Genomic DNA, 24,608 nt, shown 5'->3' on the forward strand with positions numbered 1-24,608 from the left:
TGTTTCTTGTCCAGTGTATGAAAGATGCACAGTGATCCGTAAGACACATTTTGTTTTTGTTTCATATAGCTGAAGAATAATGATCTTCGTTATGTTATAAAAAACTATAAAAGTGTCTGAAATGACCAGGTGCGCATATTCACGTTTTCAATCGAGGTGCCTAGCAGCATTGGCACCCGTTTGTTATGATGTTTTCAAGTATTTAGCAATTCTTAGCCTTTTCCTTCAGAGAAATATTTATGGTGGGGGTCGGTTTTGTGGGTTTTGTGGGAGGCTCGTGCAAGCCATCAAGTCACGAATGTTTTGATCGATTGCATATTTATCGAGGGCATTGTTTTAATGCTTGTCTTGTATTTTTCTTGGCAATTGACTTAATGTCTGTCAGAGGATGCATTTAGGATTATTTTCCCCCTCCCCCTGTTTTGGTATAGTACATAGTAGGGCACTTGCATGTTTGGTTTTCAGGTGACTAACGTAGCTAATGTGCTTGTACTCAAGCGAGCAATTTGTACGCGGCCGCGATTAATTAAAAAGAATTATCGTGGAATAATGAGGATGATACCTCAAAAGTGTGGAGAAAATGTACAGGAATGAGGCAGGTGAGGCTTCTTTATTTATTATTATTTTTTAAGATGGTTGGTTGTCTCAGGTTGCCGTATTTTTTTTCCACTTTAGCATGTCCTTGCAACCCATGGTCTGTAATCATTGATGCTGTCAATTTGGCCCTCCCGGAAACATTATTAGGTGACGGAACCGGGCGATGGAGCATGTATAAATAGCCCACGGGAATTCTGAACTATGCTCGTACAATTGGCACAGGTTTAATTGGGCCAGGTTCAGTCCAGAATGGCTCCAGTCTTTACTGGCCTGCAGTTGGGATGGAACTCATGTTACTGCGTTGAGCTTATTGCTTCTTGTCAAGATCCAAACCCTGATCTAGCTTAAACTGGCTGGAACTATCATCAACAATAAACCCTGATAGCAGGAGTTTAAGGTGGCACCATCACATGGAACGATGTGGATGTCAAAACTCGCCCCGGATGGACCCTTTCCTTGGGCTGCCCCTGGCCACCCACCAGGTGTTTTGGCATCTGTATTTGATAATGGGGTTGAAGACATTGGCGTCATTCGAGTCCATCAAATAATGAAATCTTGCTTCCACCGTAGAAGCTAACACGACACATCACATGCTACAATATTCATGCTTGGCTTTTGACTGCTCTCAAAAGCAACCGTAGGTTGCTTTGCCTGCATGCGTCGCATATATTAAAGTGTGATACGTTACCCAAGTATGATACTTTCTACTTGCAGTCCAACACAAGCACAGGTTGACGCTATTTTTCTAGGACCAGGTGCCACGCCCACGCATTGTAAAGATCGTAGCATGGCTTTCCATGCTTGGCATTAAAAAGCACGCGGTATATACGTATGCCATTGGTATTAAAAGGTAGCACTAGTCTTTTTATTGTTTCACGCGAAAAGGTCGTATACTAGATGTACTCAATGCGTCCTAATCATCAGTTAAGTACATAATGTTGAGTGGTAATTTTAGTGTTACTGCCTAGCGAATAATGCTTAAGGATATTGGCAAAGAAAACTACGTTCATATTTATAAGATTAATTGGCGCCTTCTTTGATGAATCATAGAATCTTGTCCCCCTTCCCTCCGATCAGTGGGACAGGGCAGAATCCAAGTAAATATTTTTTATGGTTTGTCTCACACTATTTGGCACGAGAAGGATGAGTTAGGAGAATGGAGTTGATACGATGACCCTTGTGAATCTCGTCAATCAACCTGGGCACGACATTCTAGCTTCACGATTCATGGGAACTATAGGGATCGTGATCCACATGGATCTTATGATCTGTTAAACATAGATTTGAAGTTGTTTATCACAAATATTTTAATATTTCCTGATAAATTTTATACCAGGTAAAATGTTAATTGCACCCTTGCATAAAGGGGTCCAAATAAGTCCATGAGAAAATGGAAGCAGGATTCGTTCTACACTCATTCATCATGTTTGTAATCTGTGAAAATGTCAAAATTTTCTACTCACAGAAGGTTTGAACTCCTAATGACTTCTAATGCAGGCTAAGACAACAAAATGGAAGTTTTTTTTTTTGTCCGAAAAATTCAAAATGGATAACTAACTATTCAGACGATCAGAGGAGTAACGCGGACATTAGCTGGGGCGCTCGCCAAGAAACTACCAGGTCTCCGTCGTAAAAAATTCAGACAGCAGGGTAGTCCGGTCATTTCATTTCCAGTAATCAGACAAGGATTCGAAATTACATACCGGCTATGGCCGGTGGAGGAGCGTACGTGAGAGAGAGAGAGAGAGAGAGAGAGAGAGAGAGAGGTCGTTTAGCTTGGCAGTTGGAAAGCATCGAGTGAGTGTGTTTGCTCTCCTTCTTTGCTCTCTCTCTCTCTCTCTCTGAGAAGACGGCTTTATTCTCGGGAAAAATCCAAGAAACTTTCGCCTTATCCTCCTCTCTATCATCGCGGAACCGAGCTCCCGGAGCTCAATTCTCTCAAATCCGTGGCGTTTTTCGCGAATTGGGGCTCAAAATCAGGTCCTTCGTGAAGGAAAATCCCGAATTCTAGCTCGCTGAAGCACAGATCGGCCTCATTTCGTGTGATCCCGTGTGATTTTTTTTTCTTCTACTTCCATTAATCGAAGCAATGGCAACTGGTATCCTGCAATCCAGCATTTTTTTATTCTTACCCGAATTGATTTTTCCCTTTGCTGTTCTTGGAAATTGATCAGTTCTCATCTAGAATTAGGGTTTCTTCTTTTTGCAATTCTTGGTAAATTGGTCCAGTTGGTGCTCATGGATTGGTTTTTGATGGTTAGAATTGAATGAGATCTCTGGCCTTGTGTGGGAGTCATGAAGTGAAGAATCGAGGATCGAGCTTTTCTCGGATATGATTTCATTGCATTTCCATCAAGAGTTGTGATTGGAGCTTGGGAGTTGGTTTTCTTCCCCCTTTTCCCTTTTATTTGTTTTAGTTTGATCTCAAGGGAAGAAGGTTTTATTGGTAGACTGTCCGGAGAACAGAGATTTTAGTTCAGGTGGGAGTTGTACTTCAGTTTGATACTTCAATTGCATAGTATTTACTATTAAAGCTTGGATTTAGCTTAAAGTGCTGTTTCTTATTGATATGCAGCTGGAGAAGTGGATTTGCTTCAGAGTAACTATGTTAGCAGAATGGATCGACTCCAATCACTAAAAAAATATGGTCACAATTTAGATTTATAATTTTAGTAATCCTGAAAATGGAAGTCGAGACATGTATAACTGGATATTTTTTTCAAAAAAAAATAATCAGATTACTCGGCCAACTCAATTTGAAGTACAAAATTATTGTTTAGAATAAAAAAATGGTAGTCGAAATTGGTGTTTCAAATTGAAGAAATGGGTCGTGAGCTTTTGTTTAGTTCCTTTCTACTTCTGGTGGCTCTGTTTCTTTTGCGATAAGGCTGTTGGCTATAATTATGATGTGATAGGGACAGAAGTGTTGTTTGGTATAACTGCACTCATGCTGTCTTGAATCAATAATTATATGGTCAGTGGGTCCTGATTTTTCTAGACTTCTGTCGACGTCTTGAATCTGTTCTATTTTGTAATATGCTGTTTGACTCTAAGGATACATTGTTTTTGCTCTGTTGCTAGGGCTGCCCCACCCTATTATAGATGCCTAATCTTGTCTGGGTGGCGACCTGGATCAACAAGCCTAGTTGATTCCCTTTCTCCTTTTTTCCCCTTGTAATGGTGTGCGTGTGTTGGTGGTAATGGTTTGCCGATAATGAACTTGTTTGAAAATTTAGATGTGTTCATTAATCTGGTTAAATCAACAGAATTTGTCTTATGAGCTTGAAATCCATTTTTATTTTTTTCTTAATTACTCTTCGTTGTTATTTTTTATGAGGAATGACAGGTTATGACAGGTTAAACCATGTAAGTGCTATTATAATGAAGAACAAAGATCTTTAATTGGATGAATTTCTTTTTCCAAATAAAGAAACTTTTTTTCTGCTTCATGGATAAGGCATTCTTGATTTCCATGCTTTAATAATTTCCAGCAACATCCTTGCAATGGCTAGGAATGTAAATTTTTTTGCGCTTTCGATGTTCTTGTTATGCTCTGTATGCTGGTTGAAATTCAAGATTTTTTTTAGGCAGATGATGGAGGCTGAGTTCTGCTCTCCTCGAACTCTTTCTTCATCTCGGGAAGAAAGTGGAGATGAGGAGCTTTCTGTGCTCCCTAGGCACACAAAGGTCATCATTACAGGGAACAACAGAACAAAGTCTGTTTTGGTGGGACTGCAGGGTGTCGTCAAGAAGGCTGTTGGTCTTGGTGGCTGGCACTGGCTGGTAAAAAAACAGTTCTCCACTTTAATAGCTTTTCATGCAATATCATCATTATCTGATTGCAGATGCCTTTGCGCTTTATTTGCACCATCCAGCCTGTCTGCTTGTAATAAGAATATTAGACTTGGTTAGATTTCATCTGTCTCAATCATAAATAGATTCCATATAGAAGTATGTCTGAAGAGAAGCTATAAAGAAAATTAAGTTTTCATGATAATTCTTTGCCGTTGAAGCACTCTCCAACCATGTTATGATTTGTTGGTGTGTTTATGATATTGATTGGCTCATCTGCTATGGTAATCTTTATTAAGGAGAAAGAATTGGGAATCAGGCATTATTTTTTCCAACTTTGTCCTCACCTCTGAAGGTCCTAATCTTGATCTATGACAACCAAAATACCTGCATTTGCTATCAATACACTGATAGTACAGGGAAGGACTTTGATTAGATAAGTGCAGTAAAACTATGATTTATAGACTTTTGGTTGCTTAACTTTAATAATATTACTTGAAGGTTCTAACCGGTGTGGTTGTTTTTAATCCGATCCATGCTCCTTGTTCCATATATGGGTTTCCAGGTCCTTAAAAATGGGGTAGAGGTGAAGTTGCAAAGGAATGCTTTGAGTGTGCTGGAAGCTCCAACTGGAAATGAAGATGACTATGAGATTGATTGCAATAACTCAATCTGTAGTAGCTCTGACATGGGAGAGAAAGATGTTGATTACTGTGAGTTTATTACCTACTCTTGGATTGTAGTTGTAAGGTTAGCAACTGTGATGAGCAATATGATTCATTCATCAGAACTATTTCTTATCTCCTCTTTGGTGTACAGCTAGAATGGAGCTCCATAAACCAACAAAGCGTAGGGTGAGGCATACCGGACCTTGGGCATCCTCAGTCAAGGCAATGAGTCGAACCAGCTACAGGGATATGCGATCTCATATGTTTAAGCCTCAAAAGGTAATAAATTTCGCTATTGCATGCTCATCTAGAATACACTGTTTATCAGTGGATTGTTGTATAAAATTGATAATGCATAAGTATTTTTACAAGGACATGATCCAGAAAAGTGGAAATCAGACTAAGTAGTTTGGTTCCAGGCATACAACCTTTAAGCGGGAAAAGATGACAATTATGTTACCATCATTATGATATCTCCATGCGAGGAGGCATATCTATACATTTTGTGTCAGATGCAATCTGTGGCATTGTTGTTTATGTTCTGAATTCTTTATTGATGACAGAGGGTGAATTTGGCAAAACTTGGAACTGCCGCTTTATGGAGATATTGGGGGCATTTCAATTTGGTGAGTTATATCATCAGTCACTTTCCAATCAGATTCTAGCCACACCTCTTCCCGGAAGCTATGAATTTCTTTGCAGAACTAACATCAGAAAGAAATTTCAGGTCAGCAGTAATCCCAATCCATCTAAGAAGCAGCTGGTTCATGGAGTGCAGCATCATTTCATCTCTCAGGTACCCATTGACCATTAATTGTTACCCTGCACTTCATGTGAATGTTGGCATGCATCGTTTAAATGTTTTTAAATTCATATGACGGATGATTTATGCCATATACACTTGAAGCCCTGTAGGATACCTGATGCCCTATTCTTCTATATATTTTTTTTCTGAACTAACCTTGTTCCTTTGTCCATATACAAAAGCAAGTGGATGAGATGCAGGTGATTCTGGGCTTCATCCAAACTGCAAGGAAGTTGAAAACTCTCCACTCCCGACAGGATCGAGATGAAAGGTACTATTTTACATGAATAGGTCGAAGAAAGAATGCTGCATCTTCCTCTTGGATGCTTTCTGAAGGTATCGGGAATCCCATGTGTGAAGAGGGCTAACCTTTCCTAGACCAAGAACAGTAGCACAATGTAATTTACTGATCCTTTTCAGGTGGGAAGTAGTGCTGCAGTATGTAACTTATCAGGTATGAGTGTCCACCAAATATTCCTGACCTGGTAGATTAACCTCAACATGGAGCAATGAATTAGAATTGCCCACCAGAAAACGATGGTAGGATGGATTGGCAGAATGAATGTTAATTTCTTATATTATATGTTGGCTTGAAAGCTGGACTATCAGCCTAGTGTAGCGGTGCTGAATAAACAAGCGGTTGTGAGCATCTCCAGTCAGCCTTGCAATTTAGCTTTGAGTAACGCATGCTCCATCACCATAAAAGCTGGGCTTGAATTGGATTTCAGAGTCGGAATATAAATGAGCCAAGTTTGAGATTTCTCAACCTCATGACTTCCTCCGGTGCCACCAGCAACTGGAACCCGCGCTCGAGATTCCATTTAAGTTGGAACACGCGAGCAACGAACACCGGCGATGGATGCTGCCCCGAAAACTTTCCCTATCGAAGCAGATCTTCCAAGGTTGGTGAAGCGTGACCAGAGACTCTCCCAGGTCGGCCCGGCGTGCGTCCCACCGCGTCCACGGTCCACCCGGGCTGCCGATGCCGGTGACTCTCTCAAAACCCGGTGGAGATGGCGAGTGACGTGCGCTTGCCCACCGGGCTTGCTCCAAGCTGCTCTCCCCTTCCCGATCCGTCGCTCGTTCTTCGTAAACGCCGCTTTTTGCTGTTTCCTTAATGCTGTCGACCACTGTACCAGATTAAGGTAATCAGTTTCTAAGCCTCGAATATCCGGGCCAACCAGAGTGACGTGTGAATTCTCCCTCCTTGCGGACAAATGAAAACGTTGACAAGGAAATGAAGAAGGCTTTGGAACTGGTTGGTTGCTGAAGTAGATAAATCTTCTTATTTATGGAGGAAAACATCGAACAAGACGCTTCGGTCAAACTTCTGAAATCTATTGGGCAGCCGCCGTGTCAAATAAAGGGCGCTGGCGTTGCACGCTCTTGGCAAAACCGCCTGCAGCTACTACTCTTACATAGCAATGCTCTTAGTCACCCAACTCTCCCTCGTAACAAACGAGCTTCGATTCAAATCAATGCAGACTGGGCATCCAGAACCAATAAATTAGGGGAACAACGGCAATCAGATTGGAAATGATTCAACGCGATGTAGGCCTTTTTTCGCTTTTCCCTTGAACATGGTAAAATGTCACAACACAATACTCTCAAACATACGCATAGCAGAAGAGAAAGGTCAAAAGAAAAAATACAAGAACTTGTTTGTGGGCAAAATGAAGTGCCCCTGCATATGAAAGCAACATCACATGCTGTCTGAAACTTGATGGATGAACAATCCTACATACGGAGATGAGCTCAAAGGCATAAAGTTGGGATCAGAGATGAAATTTCTTCATTCCAATCCAAGAAAGCAGGGTACGAAAAAGAAGTTTTTGCCGACCTATCAGAACTTATAATTGCCACAGTGATGTAAATATGGTGGAAGAGAAGGCTCCAGAATGCAGACTGGTGTGCTAATCAGATTTGAGGTTGCCGTTGCTGATAGGTGAAATCGATCGATCCCTGCACCTTCTATGCGACCCCCTCCCATATGGTGAGTGGGATCGTTCCCGCCGGCCCCTTGAATAAGAGCGATCTCTTTCGCGTGGTCGATACGGTGAGTAGCTACGAGAACGTCTACGATCACGACCTGCAGAAATTATAATAAGAACAACATAAAACAAGATAAAATAACAATTTTCCTTATACTCGCACCAAGCTACAGGATATCATACTGTTAATGCCCACATTATGTTGAGGAGAAAAATTCCAATCACACAGAACTGGATACCACCTCAAAGGAACAACTTACCCAGGTTAAAGATCCTAGTACTTTGTTTCTGAAACCATCATTGGCCCTCCCCACACGTTCACCTTACCTAAGGTTAAAGATGCTTTCATTTTATAAGGAATATGGTATATGAATCCTAGTACCTTGTTTCTGAAGCCATCACAGCTCCACACACAAACATCTGCCCCCCCACCCCAAAAAACCTCCCCCAATACATCCCTTACCTAGATTAAAGATGTTTCATTTTGTAAGGTACAGTACATGTATCCTAGTACTTTGTTTCTGAAGCCATCACAGTTCCACACCCACCCACCTAGACACCCCCCCCCCCCCCCTCCACCTAGGTTAAAGATGCTTCATTTTATAAGGTAAAGCATATGAATATCGTAGTACTTTGTTTCTGAAGCCATCATAGGCCTTTGCTCGCTCACGTGCATGCACACATTCATCCACACACATGCATGTGCGCATGCGCGCAGGGAGAAAGAGAGAGAGAGAAAGAGGGAAGGCACTAATGCTCATAAGTAGACTGGTACTCACATAACATAAATGTGTATATATGTTTTAGTCAAAAATACATAGTCGCCTTTTCTGCCATAAGAAAATTTGCCTACTATAACCCTTCAAAAGAAGAGCATATAAAATATTCTCATGGTGAAGCCTTAATATTCTGGGCTGAAATAACCAAGTTGCTCCAACAGCCACCCTTTTTTTGGTGTATGTGTCCAAAACATTGTCTCACAACCTGTATTTTTCCTATCCTCATCCCTTTGCCCTCTTAATTTAGGACAAACTCCTCTCCCGAATATCCCATCATCAACTGTAAAATAAAAAACTCATAAAGAAAAATCTCTAGCAATATGATTATGCCCAATACACCAAAGGGTCTGTAATATACACATTGGACCTAACTGCAATATTGCTGACGAGGATGATAAGAAAGCACATGCAAAACCAAAGTGGTCCACTCACAATATCCCAGTTACCTCTGGTGCTATAAGTGCACAAAGGTGAAAACCCTCTTTTGGACGATTGGACCTCTCTGTGTCTTCCCACATCTCATGCAAGAGGTCCAAAGGGCTCACCATCAACTGCCTTGCACATCTTAACATATTTCTTCACTTTATCCAAGAGGCCAACGGCCTTACCATTAAAATGCCTTCTTAGTCGAGACGAGACAGGCAGGTTAGCAGCCCACAATTAAGAGACCAGGTGAGTCCAGTGCAAGGAGAGCTATCTGGTTATCTGAAGCACCTTGCAACTTATACTAGGATGTTGGATGAAGAGGATAAGAAAGGGAGGGTCCAACAATGCAAAGTTTGGTTTCCTACCAAGGACAAGTCAATCTATCACAGTCGGCAAGAAGGGGGGAATCAGTCAGCCAGAGGTCTCAGACATTCATTCATTAAAGGTCAACAAAGTAGACAGATAGTCCCTGGATAAAATTGAACATTTGAGTTCTCAATGCTCTTTCGCTTGTCTTTATGTCCCTTTGGAAGATAGAAGAAAAGACATCTGTTGAACTAATGAATGAAAAACTTGTATTTCAATCATATAATAGTCATCCCTTTATTAAATAAAAATTTGCTCTCCAGTATCAGAGAAAAGACATCTTTTTTACATTGTTGAAGTAATGAATGAAAAGCTTGTTATTTTTCAGATCATATAGTAGTATCCCTTTATTAAATGAAAATTTGCCCGCTCCAGTATCTTTTTTTTTTCCTTTCTTTGGTTACATTTGATATCTTTATTTAATTTTACCAAGAGATTAATCTATTACATCAGATAATTTCACCAATTCAAAAGACACATGGCAAAACTCTCCTGCAATTGCTGGTAAACTATAGCAAGCATGAAGATGCTTGTCTTGATCTCATTCATGCTAGAGTTTATCAACATGCCCAATGACTTCAGAATGCAATCTACCTATCAATAGGTCCTCTTAACCTTGTTCATGCAAATCTATAGCAAAAAGCACATATTCATTATGAAATAATCATCTCTATTTGCATATATATAAAGATACTAGACCTAACTAAAATAGGTCATAAAGTTTGAGTAAACTGTGGTCTAATTGCTCATTGGAAATAGCATACTTTAGAAATGTGTCCAACATGTCCTAGTGCACTAGATGTACAATACAATTGCAATTTCACAACAGCACAAAGAGTATGAAGGTAAAAGAAAAACAATATTTTCCTGAAACAAGATACCAATATATACCATTGATTTCCATCAGACATACTTGGATGTGAATCACAAAGAGACACACTTTAGAAGCCCCAAATGCATAATTTTTCAAATATGTTTAACTTTTATTGGAAGCACCCACTAAATAAATTTGTTGCACACCTAGGAATATAGTCCATTATACATCACAGGCATGCACTTTAGGTTGTAATTCCTATTCTAGTTTGTTTTTCAACGCACCATATCTCTAATTTGAAAGAACCTAAGTAGCTTGTGTAGAAGTATACTATTAAACTAAAAGCTGCAAACAAGCCCATATAAATGTTATAGAATAGGTATCTTTAAGGTACGATGTGTCGGTACCGAACTTCGTACTGGTGCCACTCTGTTACTATGTCGGTACATCCGGTATGGAGGCCAGTTCAGTGTATCGAGTGTCGGTATGTCCCCCATACTACATACCGATATAGTATGATATGTTCTGTACCACCCAGTTCAGTATGATATGGCATACCTTGGGTACCTTACTTACAAATGCTATGATGAGGAAGGATGTTGGGAGAAGGTACTTTTCTTGAAAGGCAAGACTAGCTATGAGCAAGGAAGATATCCATGAAAACAAAGAGAACCAGCATTTGGCTATGAAAAGAGTGCACTTGCACACAAGAGAGAGAGAGAGAGAGAGAGAGAGAGAGAGAGAGAGAGAGAGAGAGATTGGTTTAGATAAAAGAAATAGGCAAATAGTTTGACCTGCAATTTGAATGGCAAGTGAGCTGTTAAAATCTCTTTTGGAGAAATGTTAAATGAGAACTGGGAGAAATTTGGGCACTCCCTATACGCTTATCATGGAAAGTAGATAAGCCGGGATTTTTACCGACTCTAATTAGTTTAGGAAATAAAATTTGAATGAGATTAGACAGTGGGAACTTCTATAGACTTTGAAATTTATGGAGCGGGGTGCCATGTATGCCAATTGGATTTCAAGTGGGGGCTGTTAAATTTGGATGATGCGGAGACTATAGAGATTTATAAGAGATCATAAAACAACATGGAATTTGGAAGTACCATGGCCTCTGCTTGCCCCACCTTGGATCCGCCATTGATGGAAATTATTCTGTTCATGAGATTCCAATATTCTAGGATTCACTAATAATAAGAATAAGCTAATGAGCTTCCCCAGATTATGGAGAGGGTTAAAAGCCCATGATGCCCAGAAGGAAAACAAACAAATGGGTCATCTTGAAAGCAACACATGTTAAGTTATTGAATAATAAGTAATATAATTTAAATGTATCTCGAATCTTGAGAAGATTTTAGCATATAGTTTAAGAAATACTTTAAATGCCTCTCCATTACGACATGGGTGTCACATGTTCAAAACATAGAAACAGCCTCTCCGCAGGGATAAGGCTACATACATTTGAGCCTCCCGCCTCTGAGATACCCATTTTTAAATGCATTAGAGCAAAAATTAGTGTTAGATAGCAGCAAGCCAGTAAAAAAGTATAGGAAAAACTCAATATCAGCAGGAGAGAAATCTTACAAATGATTTACAGAATATGGGCATATGTCCAAAAGAACAGAATGTAATGATTATAAACCTAAAACGGAAACTGAAACTGATATTTGCATTGATCATTCATATGCAACAAGAACATTGTTTTAGAACCAACAACAGGTGCAAAATTGAGTTGCTTCCATATGTACCTCTTCTTTCTCTTGCACCACAATATTTTCCAGGAGTTGGTGTCCTTCCACGTTTCCTTTTTGCCTGCCATAAATCAGCATCGAATAAGGACAACACAGAATTACAATGCAGAGGTCTGTGAGCTGAACAATATGGCCTATGCTAGTTGGTGATTCAGAAAAGAATAGCAAACAGAAACAATGAAAACAACCTGATAGTAAGTTTTCAAGGTTACTGTCATTGTTTTAGAGTTCACAATCCATTTTTTAAAATTTCAGGACTCACATTCACATTTATGCCACATGGATGAAGGTTATGATAGTTCACCTTCTTAGATTAAAAAAGAAAAATAGCATTGCACAATCAAGATAATATCACCAACCAAAGAGCAGAAGCACCAAAATCAAAGATAAATCGTCACAAATTGACATAATTTTGTAGGGCATACCGTATGATGTTTATAATCAGGGTAAAAAAGGAATACAGGGCAAACAATCCTCTGTAATTAGTTGGGTTTGGTGTCTTTCAGATGTCGATGCAGGGCTCATGCTGAGATGGGGGGAGGTACAGTCTGTTAAGAGGATGCATTGAGAATTCGATGAAGCTACACATACCAAACCTGATGCCAAAGGTTATCAGGTAACTCTTCTTAAGATGAAAAGAGCTATCATACAAATTTATTGGGTTATTGCAACTATCACTTGCCTATTGCTATTTAAAAGAATAAAATGCACTACCTTCTCCACTGTGATTAAGCGGCCTTCAAGTACAGAACGGTTCAGGTATTTAACGCAGCGGTCTGCATCCTCCAGAGTCTCCATTGTTACAAAGCCAAAACCACGAGATTCCCTTGTTCGGGGATCCATGACTACATGGCATTCCTGAACCTGCAAATTGGGACTTTTCTCAAGCCATGCAAAGTTTTAAATAATTCACTATATATAGGTCCAAAATAACAAAATAATTACATAAAATCATGTTTCATTCAATAATTCCTCCTAAAATTAATGGAAACCTTCAAATTTCCAAATAAAACACAAATCGCAGTTCAAATTAAAAAAACATACTAATATAACGAGAGAGACTGCATCAATAAGTAATTAAACATTCTGATAAGAAAAGGTCATTCAACGATGTAATACTAACAGTCTATAAATGTGTGTAGACATGTGTGATGATTTAGCCTACTAAATGGACTACAACCAAATACATTGTTACAAGTCTGTTTCAGAATTCTAATATTAGCAAATCCTACAATTTTTGCACTTCTTGTAATTCCACTTAATCCATAAGTTAGAGACCTCCAAGATATATGATTTTTAGGCATCTTTAGTGGTGCAGATGAGATCATAGGTGTAGGTTTCTATTTTGGATGGCCCATTTCTGTTAAATTGTTAAAAACTTCTATCAAGGACCTCACACATACACATGCAGAGGCAGGCACCGACACTTCACAAGGATTTATTTTCTTATTTACCCCTTTGAAAGTGGACAGTGCCTGTACAACCCCACCAAAAATCTGAAAGCAGCATATATGCCCTTATGATAAGATGACATCCTCCAACAGAACAGTAACAGAAATGCATCACTTGACAATTTTTCTTCAAGAATTTTTTGCACATGTACTCTTTAAAAAGTGCTTAATTGCTTACCCTCAGAAGTGAACATATATGTGATATGCATTTATATATGTAAGTGCATATGTATTTACAAATGTGGTATACATCTTTGTATCTATACATATATACTATATGCTGGCACATATTCTCAGACATGCTCCTAAAATTCCAAAAACTACATATGATTAAGGAAGAAATAGTCAATGAACAAGTTAACATCCGCATGCACCAACTTACAATCAGAATCAGAAACTAAACCAAAAAAAAGGCATGAAGGGTATGCATACATATGTAAGACTTTTGGAGGAATATATATGTGCAATTTCTACTTTATGACAAGAACATATGCAAATAGGAAATTTTGGGGCACATATGCAAAAATCTATATAAATTAATAAAATAACAAAATTAACATTTTCTGTTATTTTTTATTAGAAAAATACAAGACTTAGGATTCAAAAAATGTTACAACTGCAGATGGCAAATTTTCTGCTAAATAAGATCAGCTTTAGTATAGAAAAATTGGTAGCACAAAAGATACTAAGTTAGATGGCTGTTGAAACACTAGAAACCAAGTGTCAATGCAAAAGAGAGATTTCCGACATGTCAAATTGGGTGCAACACCCCAGATGAAAGATAAGTTATTCAATTCAGCAAGTTCTTAGACCCCATTAAAAGGCTTCTTGATTTGATCTCTATATAGTCCTAAAAGCATCACCTATGATTAAATGTAAATAATATGCCGAAGTCATAATTGTATGTTCTAATTCATGCAGAGCCTATAAGATAGTTTCTCTAGTATATGCTTTGGAGTACTCATCCAAAAATCACAAATGCTAGAGAAGGGTATTCACAAACATCAGGATCATCAAAAGTATTACTAATTTCTTTTTTTCACTAAAAAAATATTACAAGTTAAAATTAAAGTACATACCCTTCCTTCTTTGCTAAAATACTTCTCAAGATCACTGCTAGTAACTCGTGTGGATAAGCCTGTTACATATAAGTTATTTCCAGGATTCTTTGCAGCTCTAGAATCTTGGCTCCTATTGCACGTATGTAGAATTCAGACCATTAGCAAAGAAGAATACCGAGTTCGTAAAAACGAGCTCCTGCATGGACTCCATAGCACATTATATAATATGCACAATTATCAATAATTTTTTGAACAGTTCCAGAATAAAAATATGTACCTAGAGCGACTCCTTCCCCTTGACCTTGATGATGATCTTGATCTACTACGTCTGTTTGGAGGGGGTGTGATAGATCGAGAAGTATACCTAAAAACATCAATATTTGTCTATAAAAATTTCTACAAGTGATATTCTTACAACTATGACAACTGTTATGGAAAGCACAACTAACCTTACTTCTTTTGATTGTGACATCTATCAGAAAACAAAATTATAATATCAGAAACTCTGCAATAAACTGAAACAGGTACCTAAGCTACATACAACTTCTTTCATGCAACTATGCTGATCTCCTAAGCATTAAATAAGTGGTATAATTTTAGCAAAAGAATAATCATGCTTAGCAATATTTAAGACACATTTCAATATAAGTGAATCCAATGAAGTTCATAGGTTACTGCTTGCTCAGAACAGAAGGAAGTCAATGGGAGAAGCAAAATTCAAAATGAATAAACCTCAGACTTAGAAATTAAATGCATTTATGTAGAATGACAAGCATGGATACAGTACCAAAATAGATCAAATATCTACACAAGCTGAATATTAATGCAGTTCTGAATCAATGGCTGCATTATTAAATTAAAAAGAAGTTGGTATAAAAAAATTAAAAAGAATTTCCTGATTTTTTTCAGATTTATGCTAAAATTGTTGATAGTTCAGTTTGCTTCCCCCAAGGCAATTGATTCAATAATTTGCAGAGAATATAAACAATCCTTGTAAGAATTTTATGGGAATACATGAAACTGATTGAGCATAATGAAATTTTGGTATGTTTAAGAAAGTTATCGGACTACCTAAGATTAAAAAGGACATATAAAAGAAACAAGTGAGAATAAAGACCAAGTCCTTCACATTTCAGGGGTAAAAAACCATGTCTCACGAAAATGTTAAGAAAGTGAAAAGATACAAAAGAGCAATAAGTTTGAGTTTAAAGATTTGGTCCTCAGCTCTTTACAGATGTCATTGGCAAATTAGTTGCTTATGTTGTAGAACACCTAAGTATGATATCTGGCCAAATTGTAAAGATGAGATAAGGCGAATGGGGAGGGGAGGGAGAAGGAGAAGGAGACATATAAAAAACATATAGGTTATGGTGAATAGATGCCTCTTCTGTAAAATGTGATTACCACATAATAGCAAGATTGATGAATTTGTATGAAATAGAATGTTTGGACAAAAGTATGGAGACATGTATGTTGCTAGATGATAATGCTTAGCAGGGACACCATAAACTTACACAGGCTGGAGAAAGAAATTAGTATGCCAGAGAAAACTTCTGAGCTCTTTATAGTTGTCATTGGAAAATTAGTTGCTTGTGTTGTATAATCCCTAAGTATAATATTTTCTACCTGATTAAGATGAGATAAGGGAAAGGGGGGGAGGGGAGGCAGGAAGGAGATTTATAAAACATATAGGTCATGGTGAAGAGATGCCTCTTCTGTAAAATGTGTTACCGCATAATAACAAGATTGATGATTGTGTATCGAATAGAATGTTTGGACAAAGTTATGGAGACATGAATGACATATGTTGCTAGATGATAATGCTTAAGTATGTACATGGTAAACTTACAAAGGCTGGAGAAAGAAATGAGCATGTTGAAGAAAACATAAGGATAGCATAGCACTGACAAGGAAACATGACGGACACTAACTGATATGGTATGAGAATGCTAAATAAAAGAAGAGGGGCATGGTTATGTGTGAGGTCAAGAATGATGGTAGAAAAACTAAGACAAAAGTTATGTAAAGTTCAAAAAAAAAAAAAATAGTAGAAATAACAAAAGCCTACTTGGGTCTTCAAAACAAGGGTTTGATGCTTGATTAATTAAAATACAGATGCATCCTCATTTATGAAATCCTAATGTAACTTCTATTTGGCAAGACACTACATAATAAATATATGAACATATATCTTTGTTCATACTAATACAAAGACTAGAACCATTAGAAAGTGAGTCTAATAATTTGTTTATATAGAGATAAGCTGAACACACATTGTAATAGTCTAAGCTAAAACAGGTAACAAACAATAAGAAAGTTCAAAAGTTTTTCAGTATCCAGCATATGACATCAAATTAGCAACTGCAGACATATACAACTGATGATAAAACATAACAACAGTCCACCAGCCCTGCCATTCTAGTGATATTGATATTTCAGTGTTATTTAATATGAGTAATTTCCCAAATAATCTAGGGGTATCTTGTGATCGCTATTGTTTTGGTATCTAACATTACTCTGGCAGCCTGGCTATAATTATTCGATCATCATAACACATTATACTTATAGTTTCCACATCAAATGTTACACTACCCATGTAAATCAATATGTTAGTTGAATAATTGAAGAACACTTATTGATTATAAATTTCGCGTCAATTTCAGATATCAATAATAACTATTCTGTAATAGGCAAAAGATGGAAGGAAGGGCTGTGATCTGCCCACTGGTATGAAGGTGCTGTGAAAGAACAACAAAGAGATACTACCACAAAGAGAAGAAATCAGCATCCATCTCGCCTACAAAGGACCAAGAAGGTAAAACCCATAATCTTCAGCACAAACAAAAGCTCATATTTTGTTTCTCACTTCACTGGAACCCGAATTCCGGTTATGTTTCTAAATAACAGCGTCGCACCATAGGTGATAATGTTTCGGTCCAACTGGATTAACTCTATGTGAACTAAAGCGGTTTTGGATTCCCATCGAGCGGATGAAAATACTAAAAAAAATAAAAATATAAGGTTTTCCGCGAGCAGTGATAAAGAAAGACAAAAGGATAGAACGGGCGTTCCATATTGGCTTTCGAGGAAAGAATGCTAGCATGAATATTTCTCTAAATTCCACCAAGTTTCATGCTTTCTTTCTTCGAGAGACTCGTAGCTTCGTTTGTTCCAAGAATTCCCGTTAAATTCACAGATCCCAAGTGAAGTAATATCCTCCTTTGAATCAAATCAAAGTCAGCGGAAAAAAAACTAAAACAACCGCGAAAATTAAGAGGAAAATATGAGTGCATTAATTATAAGATCGAGAGAAATTTAACAGACACCATCATCAGACCAAGAATCAAGAAGATCATGACTACAAATAGCAAGCGAGAATCTGAATAAAATATTACAATATTGCACACAGGAAGATAAAGTAAAATAACAGGGGGAAAAAAACCCGAAAGAAAATGATTGAAAGGCTTACCTAGATCAAAACCCCAAAACCTAACAGCTCTTGAGAGAGAGATCGAAGGCGCGAGGAACAAGAAAAGAGGAAATTTACCTCTTCAAGGGAGGAGGATTAGATCTCAACTTTTCGAGCGAGACAAAACGCTACTAGTACACAAGCTCGCTCGGAAGTCATCGAATCAAGAAAACGATGGGAGTTTTCCTCCGCCGATCTTGCCCCCAATTTGGGGTTGTGTGTTTCGGACACCACCGAGGGGCCCGAAACCGTTATAACGGGCGTTACGACGTTATAAGGATTTTTTACTGCACGTAAAATGCCATAATTCCGTTATAACAAATCCCTCAAAAAAACTGTTACCGTTTGGAGTAAGCTTTATTCTTTATTCTTTTTTCTTTTTTTTTTTTCTCTCCCGGAATAGAATGATAATTGCAACACAGTTGGAATGGAGCTTTGCTTCCACCAGCACGGTCCAGATTCGAAATGCATGGGCGTTGATTAAATATTGGAGATCGGATGCCCTCCGCCTGGATACGCTCGGTAAAAATGCTATATGCTCCGGCTAGCACTGAGGTGGCACTGGGGTGACACACTCACACGTGGAGGAACCCATGAGTCCAGAAGAGTATAAGCAAAATTTCTAGCCGCATCGAACAGTCCCTGGTGGAAGGGGGCAAAATTTCCACCCGCAATGAACATTCTCTGATGGAAGGGAGGCCCAATGGAAACTGCTACGCATGTGAGGATTTCTCCCCCTCCTCGTTTATCCTAGCAAAAAAAAAAAAAGAAAAGAAAAAAAAAAAAGAGGATGATGACCATCTATATGTCAAGATTATTATTGGAAGAATTAAAATATTTTTAATTGATATAAAATTTGTTCATCACCTTGGGTGAAAATTTCATTATTCATATATATTATAACATACATTGATATTTTTATTGCAAGGGCTTCATATGCCCTTCACTTGTGATCGTGGCTTGGGCCGCTGCTCAAGTCAAGCATGGGCCTCACGCTCGCACATGGGCCAGCCATCCTATGCATAGCCAGTCAAGCATATGCGTATGGATGCATCATCATGCATGCGAACACGTATTCATCCTCACTTTATGGAAAGGTACTCGTGGTTATGTATCTAAGGTTTTATTTGTACATTTAGACTTGAGCTTGTCTATATTTGAATTTGATTAGAGTATGGTTCAAATTTAAATAATAATATTTATTTGAAATCTAATTCGTGTCAACCAAATTCAATTTAACAAACCATCTAACCTGAGTTCTAATAGCTCACTTATACATAAGTTTCAAAAAACTGAATGAAAGATTTGAAAAAATCAAGAAAATAATAAAAAAAAAACCTTCTAGCATACATATTATCTTGCCAATATCAATGGCCTATATGAACACTAAAATTACTTGATACTTTGATCGTTGTCTATGTGACTATCGTGACATAGATACATAAATGGCATAGAATATGTGCCACATTATCAAATCTGCTATAATATATTATGTAGGAATCTATATGCTTTGTTTGTATCCTTTACCTTGGCCATTTCAATGTATGTTTTATTTTCCATAAAATTAAGGAATATCAAAATATTAAAGTAACGAGTGTCAGTTCGTTCCTTGCTTGCTATTTTTGCCTCTCTTTTTTTTCGGCAGTGGTAAATTCATGGACCATATATTACCTTTAGTTTTTCGGTTCATTGTAAAAAGCGTACCACACTTAATGCATGCAAAGTTCATATAGTATTAAATTACAGCGAAGTGTAACAATAACGAATAAAGCTTTAGAAGTAAAAATGTTTTAGATTTGTTCAAACTTGTACAAGTGTATTAACAGAAAACATATTTTCTTTTCCGGAGCAATCAACCGTTTAGGGTTTTCAAAAGTGACACATGAATGGCCTTATTGATAGATACACTGGCATTTTTTGTCTATAGCACTCGCGTGAACAAAAAAATCAAGAGCATTCGTATATAAACATACTTGCATAGCGATATTATAACAATTGTACACACTGGCCTTTTAATGTTCCAAAAAAATTACACCGGCCTTTTAAACGTAGCTTGAGCCAGGTCTAGTCTGAGAATCCCTAAGTACCTCTGGTTTCCTATGGGGGAGAAGTCAGATCTGGTGGAAATTAAACTCTAGTCTCTCTCCAGTTGTCCCGCAAATGGAAACACCAACTTCTTCTATGACTTAACGAATAACAACAATTGTGAAAGCTAGCTAGTATTCATATCTGTATGACATGAGCCTAGATTTTCTAGATCAAGACTTGGTGCATGGCATGTTGTGTGTTACAGAAAGAATCAGTTCATCACTAGTTGTATCACACTAAACGGAAGGGATAGCTGAAATATGATCTATATCTACAATCAAGTAGTCCAAGTTGACGTTTCCTTTGCAGTACATTTCAACAGTAAGACTTAATGTGTGTCATTGAAAACAGTTCATCTTTTTGTCAATACTATATGTATGCATATTCTATCTTTCTTTCTTTTTTTTTCCTGACCTTTGCTTGTTAAATACCAATCTTTAAAAGTGGGAAAATGCAATAGCTGTGTCTTTTAATTACTCAAGGCCTATAATGTTAAAGCTTTAGAGCGCTGAACTTCTATGCCTTCTGAACATGATGTTCATGGATTTATATATTTTACGTGCATGGTGTGTAAAGATTCAAAACGTGCCAAATATTGTAATGTTGCTCAACTAGATGGAAGGCTCAAGTTATTCTCGGCTGCAACTTTGGTGTACATGATTAATGAATATGTGCTGGTGGATGCCTTCGATCGTTCGGATCTTACGTGCCGGTGTCTCAAAGATTTTTCATAATTTCTTATTGCATCTCATGGGTTAAACCCACACACAAATACACAGTTGTGCTACTTCGTATCTAGTTCATCAACCATCTATATATCGACCTATAAATGATAGAGTTAACTAATTCTATTGCTTAATAAGACAGCATGCTGGCGTGGAATGGCTATAGGTTGACTAGGTCTACAAGGGCCCTAAAAAGTATCCATATATAATTTTGACACCGAAAAATGCCATTCCCTGAAACCCTAAGCGCGTCAAGGACCGGGCCGAAAGCTACAAGAACTGAAGTCACGGAAAGAACTCCAGATGACAAGCCGACAAATCGAAGAAATAAAAATAGTAGCAAGGGCCGGCCGCAAGAGAGTATACATATCCCTTACGAGATCAAAACCGTGTCTTCTCAACACTATTTTCTTCCCTTCTGAAGACCAAGTTGACAAATAGCAACGAGTCTTGTCCACTTCCTTCTCTCAGCCAGACCTCCATCCCCCTTAAGACAATCTCAACCCTAACCCCTTTCCTCGCATCTCTTCTTCTCATTTGATCTATCACTTTTTCTTCAATTAAGACACAGTTCCACTGTATTGCTAATTATGAAGGATCGAAGGCAAGTCCTGTGATGGAAGCTGGTGAAAACAAGGAATCTGAGGCATCAGCCGATGATACAGAATCGTCGGAGCAAGTGGATGGTGATGCCAGGGGCAGAAGGTTCTATGAGTGCATCTTCTGCAAGAGAGGCTTCTCCACTGCACAAGCCTTGGGCGGCCACATGAACATCCACCGGAAGGACCGAGCCAGGATGCGGTCGACTGTGATCCCTTCAGCTACTGAAGAGCCCGGTGAAGGCTCTGAGAGATGTGGATCTCACTGCTTGATCCCTAGCCATCAGTCCACTTATCCACCGTTCTCTGAGTCGCTGAGGAATTATGCCATGTACTTTCCAGCATCAGCATCTTCGAATCGTGAGGTGAAAGTGTCTAGTGATGAGGATGATCATTCGAGAAGGCCGCAAGAACTGAGTCTTTTTGGTGAGGAGTTGCATCTGGATTTAAGATTTCATGGTGGTGATGAAGCTATGGAGGATAGAGAAGAGAGGAAGATGGACGGGAAGGAAGAAGAACTGGATTTGGAACTCCGACTCGGTCATGAGCCAGAAGCCCGATCATAGAGAGTATTTCTATATATTCGATATAGTGCAATTTGTTTTACTATAAAGTTGGTGTTGTTTTCTTCACTTGGAAATAACATGAGAACAAGAGAAGTTGATGACAGTGCGGTGCCAAGGAAAAAATATCTTCCATTATCACTTTTGACGAATGAATATGAGAGCTGAGGTTAGTGATGATAATGTCTTAGACTGAATGACCTTAGGAATTGAAATGTTAAATGATCAGTGGACATGAATATTTTTCACGCAAATATGACCCCCAAGGCATTTAATTTGTTGTTCAATTGCTTTCGTTTGTCAAAGTATGTGGTTTTTGCGATTATAAACCTGTTAAGCAGGCTTGAAGTAATTAAGCAGATCGAGCTTAAGATATATGTTGAGAAAATATTTTGTCATCGGTGGATGCTTCAAGCAAGATTAGGAATAGTTATGAAGTTGCAATGGAAGGTCTCATTGCCTCAACGATTTGGATTTCAATATATATATATATTTTTTGAAGCTCTAATTTCTTAGCTAGGGTGGCATGAGTAGTGCAAGTATTTCTCTGAAATATTCTGATGCTCATCTGTTAAACAAGAATCGTAATAAATGTTAATTCTTTGGATGAAGTACTCCTCGCACACATGCACAAATTGGACCCTAGCACTGAGAAATGATTTATGTAAAGGATCTCCTTGCTAACTTAGAAAGCCTGTGAACCAAAAATCTGAATACACAAATTAACACAATCAGTTAGTAAATGATTTTAATGCTTCTCCTCTTCTAATTGTAGTTGCTGGTGAAAAGTTTTAGTATAAAACAATGTGTGGGGAATTGGCTCATGTCCTCTTTAATTGTCATTTGAGAATATCATAAACTTCCATTGGACTTGTGATTAGTGATTCTATGGGGCTTTATATCGGTGCTTTGTCCAATCCCCATCATATTTCTCTTACCTCCTGGGTCTAGGTATAAGATCCCTGGTGAGCACTTGAATGAGAATAATTTTGAGCTTCCGGCGCTACTCGTTAGAAGTCGGCATCGGTATGGTTGGCTGCTGCTCCATGAACTTTCCCATAAGCCAACCATGGAGATTATTGCTTGGTTTACATATCTTGATTAGTAACTTTTGAATAACATATGATGCTCTTTAGTTTCTATTTAACCAACTTGGTTTCATAAAATTTTAGGTTGGTGTTATTGGCTGTTCACCAGGGAGATAAGTTGAATCCTGTAGTGAACAGGCTCAGGCTAGCATGCAATAAAATTAGAGCCATATGGATTACATTGGTAACCTAAGAGTCTAAGACGGCTACTGGAACCTCTGGGTCTGTATGTAGCTATTTTAAAATGGGCCTTGGTCCTTAGTTGTCTCTGTGGGCTCGGATGAAACCAGCTTTTGTCTCTATAAATGGGCTGGGCCGTGGGCTACTCTCCAATATAGAATTGGTCAGCTAGATATTATACATCTCTCCCTACGCACGAAAGCCGGTGCAAAGATATCAAGTTGTCATTGTGCCCATTCCAAAGGAAATGCTTGATTCAGTGCAGGGTAAATCACATTAGTTTTTTTTTTCCTACATAGAAAACAAAGGAAGTGAACCCCTGCTAGAAAATCTGGATTAGGGTTGAAGGGCCATGTGTCTGGCTTGCATGCCCCTCTTGTTAACATAAATTTCAGTTGAAGAGTAGGGATTTTCGGTCTCTATAAGGTCTAGGTTCTTAAAAAAGGGACACAACATATGTTGGATGCGATAGTATTGCATATAATTTGCAATGCTAATGATATAACAAGGAGAGTTGTGTACTTGAAAATGCATGTTTATATGTAGAGTGTTCTATTAATTAATAATGACTTTATTCTAATGTTGTTAATAGAACGTTAGTAGGGACATTAATAATGCCAAACTATACTGGTGGCAGCAGATGCATTTGTTGGAATGCATCACACATGGATTGCCGCATTGGCTCAAACGTCATACATGCAGAAGGTTGGTTATGGAGTGATAACTTCAAGATCAGGAGTGATGTGGGTAAAGATGATAAAATCACTGTATTTGGTTGCACTAGGTGATCCTACATAGCAATGATCCTAAATCACCTTCACTACTCCTCAAAACACAGTCTAACCTAGTGATGGAAAACCTATCATTGAGAATAGGTATTCAAGATGACCCGAGAAAAGTGATCTTGGACTAAAATTTGGAAAAAAAAAGTATCTCTCAATTTGGCGAGAAAAAATGGTATATCAATATACCATTAATATATTATCTCAATATTTTATATATATATATATATATATTATATTATATTAATCTTCGTATATAGCATTTATGATATATATTATATTATATTATGTTATTAGTCATATTATTGTCATATTATTATTCAATTGTATTTTAAATTATAGTAGAAATATATTATTGTACTTTATATTTATATTCTAAAATTATTTAATATATTACTGCTATAAAAATATTATTTTCCTAATTTTCCTAGTCAAAATAAATATTAGTATTAAAAAAATTATATATTACATATAAATAAAAATAGTAATTCTATAATAACAATTAATATATTTTATAGAATTAATAAATATATTAATGGAATATATCAAGTATAGTTTTAGTATTATATGGTCAGTGATTCTGATTTTTATGAATTACCAAACAAATTAC

The 24,608-nt window shown here is 37.7% G+C and overlaps 3 protein-coding genes across 10 annotated transcripts; 2 read left to right on the forward strand and 1 right to left on the reverse strand.

Annotated features, from left to right (window-relative positions):
- Positions 1-2,334: 2,334 nt before the first annotated feature.
- LOC103699056 (uncharacterized) lies at positions 2,335-6,443 on the forward strand. Of its 6 annotated transcripts, XM_088705991.2 has the most exons (9): positions 2,337-2,696; positions 2,859-3,077; positions 3,173-4,380; positions 4,955-5,102; positions 5,209-5,336; positions 5,621-5,683; positions 5,785-5,853; positions 6,045-6,198; positions 6,283-6,443. In XM_088705991.2, exons 3-8 carry the CDS (start codon positions 4,102-4,104, stop codon positions 6,147-6,149), a joined length of 792 nt encoding a protein of 263 aa, XP_088562117.2. In that variant the 5' UTR covers positions 2,337-2,696; positions 2,859-3,077; positions 3,173-4,101; the 3' UTR covers positions 6,150-6,198; positions 6,283-6,443. The 6 variants fall into 6 exon arrangements, with proteins under 6 accessions (XP_008779324.4, XP_008779348.4, XP_026657624.4 ...); XM_008781102.6 differs by having other exon boundaries at positions 2,335-2,696; positions 6,045-6,443; XM_008781126.6 differs by having other exon boundaries at positions 2,336-2,696; positions 4,185-4,380; positions 6,045-6,443.
- A 949-nt stretch (positions 6,444-7,392) lies between these two features.
- On the reverse strand, positions 7,393-18,217 carry LOC103699088 (serine/arginine-rich splicing factor SR45a-like). 3 transcript variants are annotated; one of them, XM_088705997.2, is made up of 7 exons: positions 18,052-18,217; positions 14,954-15,074; positions 14,782-14,868; positions 14,523-14,634; positions 12,707-12,856; positions 11,990-12,053; positions 7,393-7,951 (listed from the first exon to the last, which is right to left on the reverse strand). In XM_088705997.2, the coding sequence occupies exons 2-7, from the start codon at positions 14,974-14,976 to the stop codon at positions 7,776-7,778; spliced, it is 612 nt and encodes a 203-aa protein (XP_088562123.1). In that variant the 5' UTR covers positions 14,977-15,074; positions 18,052-18,217; the 3' UTR covers positions 7,393-7,775. The 3 variants fall into 3 exon arrangements, with proteins under 3 accessions (XP_088562123.1, XP_008779371.2, XP_008779363.2); XM_008781149.6 differs by having other exon boundaries at positions 14,954-14,976; positions 17,974-18,195; XM_008781141.6 differs by having other exon boundaries at positions 14,954-14,976; positions 18,052-18,194.
- A 3,185-nt stretch (positions 18,218-21,402) lies between these two features.
- Positions 21,403-21,951, forward strand: LOC103700014 (transcriptional regulator TAC1). The gene has a single exon (XM_008781997.4). It carries the CDS (start codon positions 21,403-21,405, stop codon positions 21,949-21,951), a length of 549 nt encoding a protein of 182 aa, XP_008780219.2.
- The last annotated feature ends 2,657 nt before the right edge of the window (positions 21,952-24,608 follow it).

The sequence above is a fragment of the Phoenix dactylifera genome, chromosome 10 (genome assembly GCF_051530095.1).
Source record: "Phoenix dactylifera cultivar Ajwa chromosome 10, Ajwa_hap1_PhDact_Kaust_v1.1, whole genome shotgun sequence".
Classification (NCBI taxonomy): domain Eukaryota; kingdom Viridiplantae; phylum Streptophyta; class Magnoliopsida; order Arecales; family Arecaceae; genus Phoenix; species Phoenix dactylifera.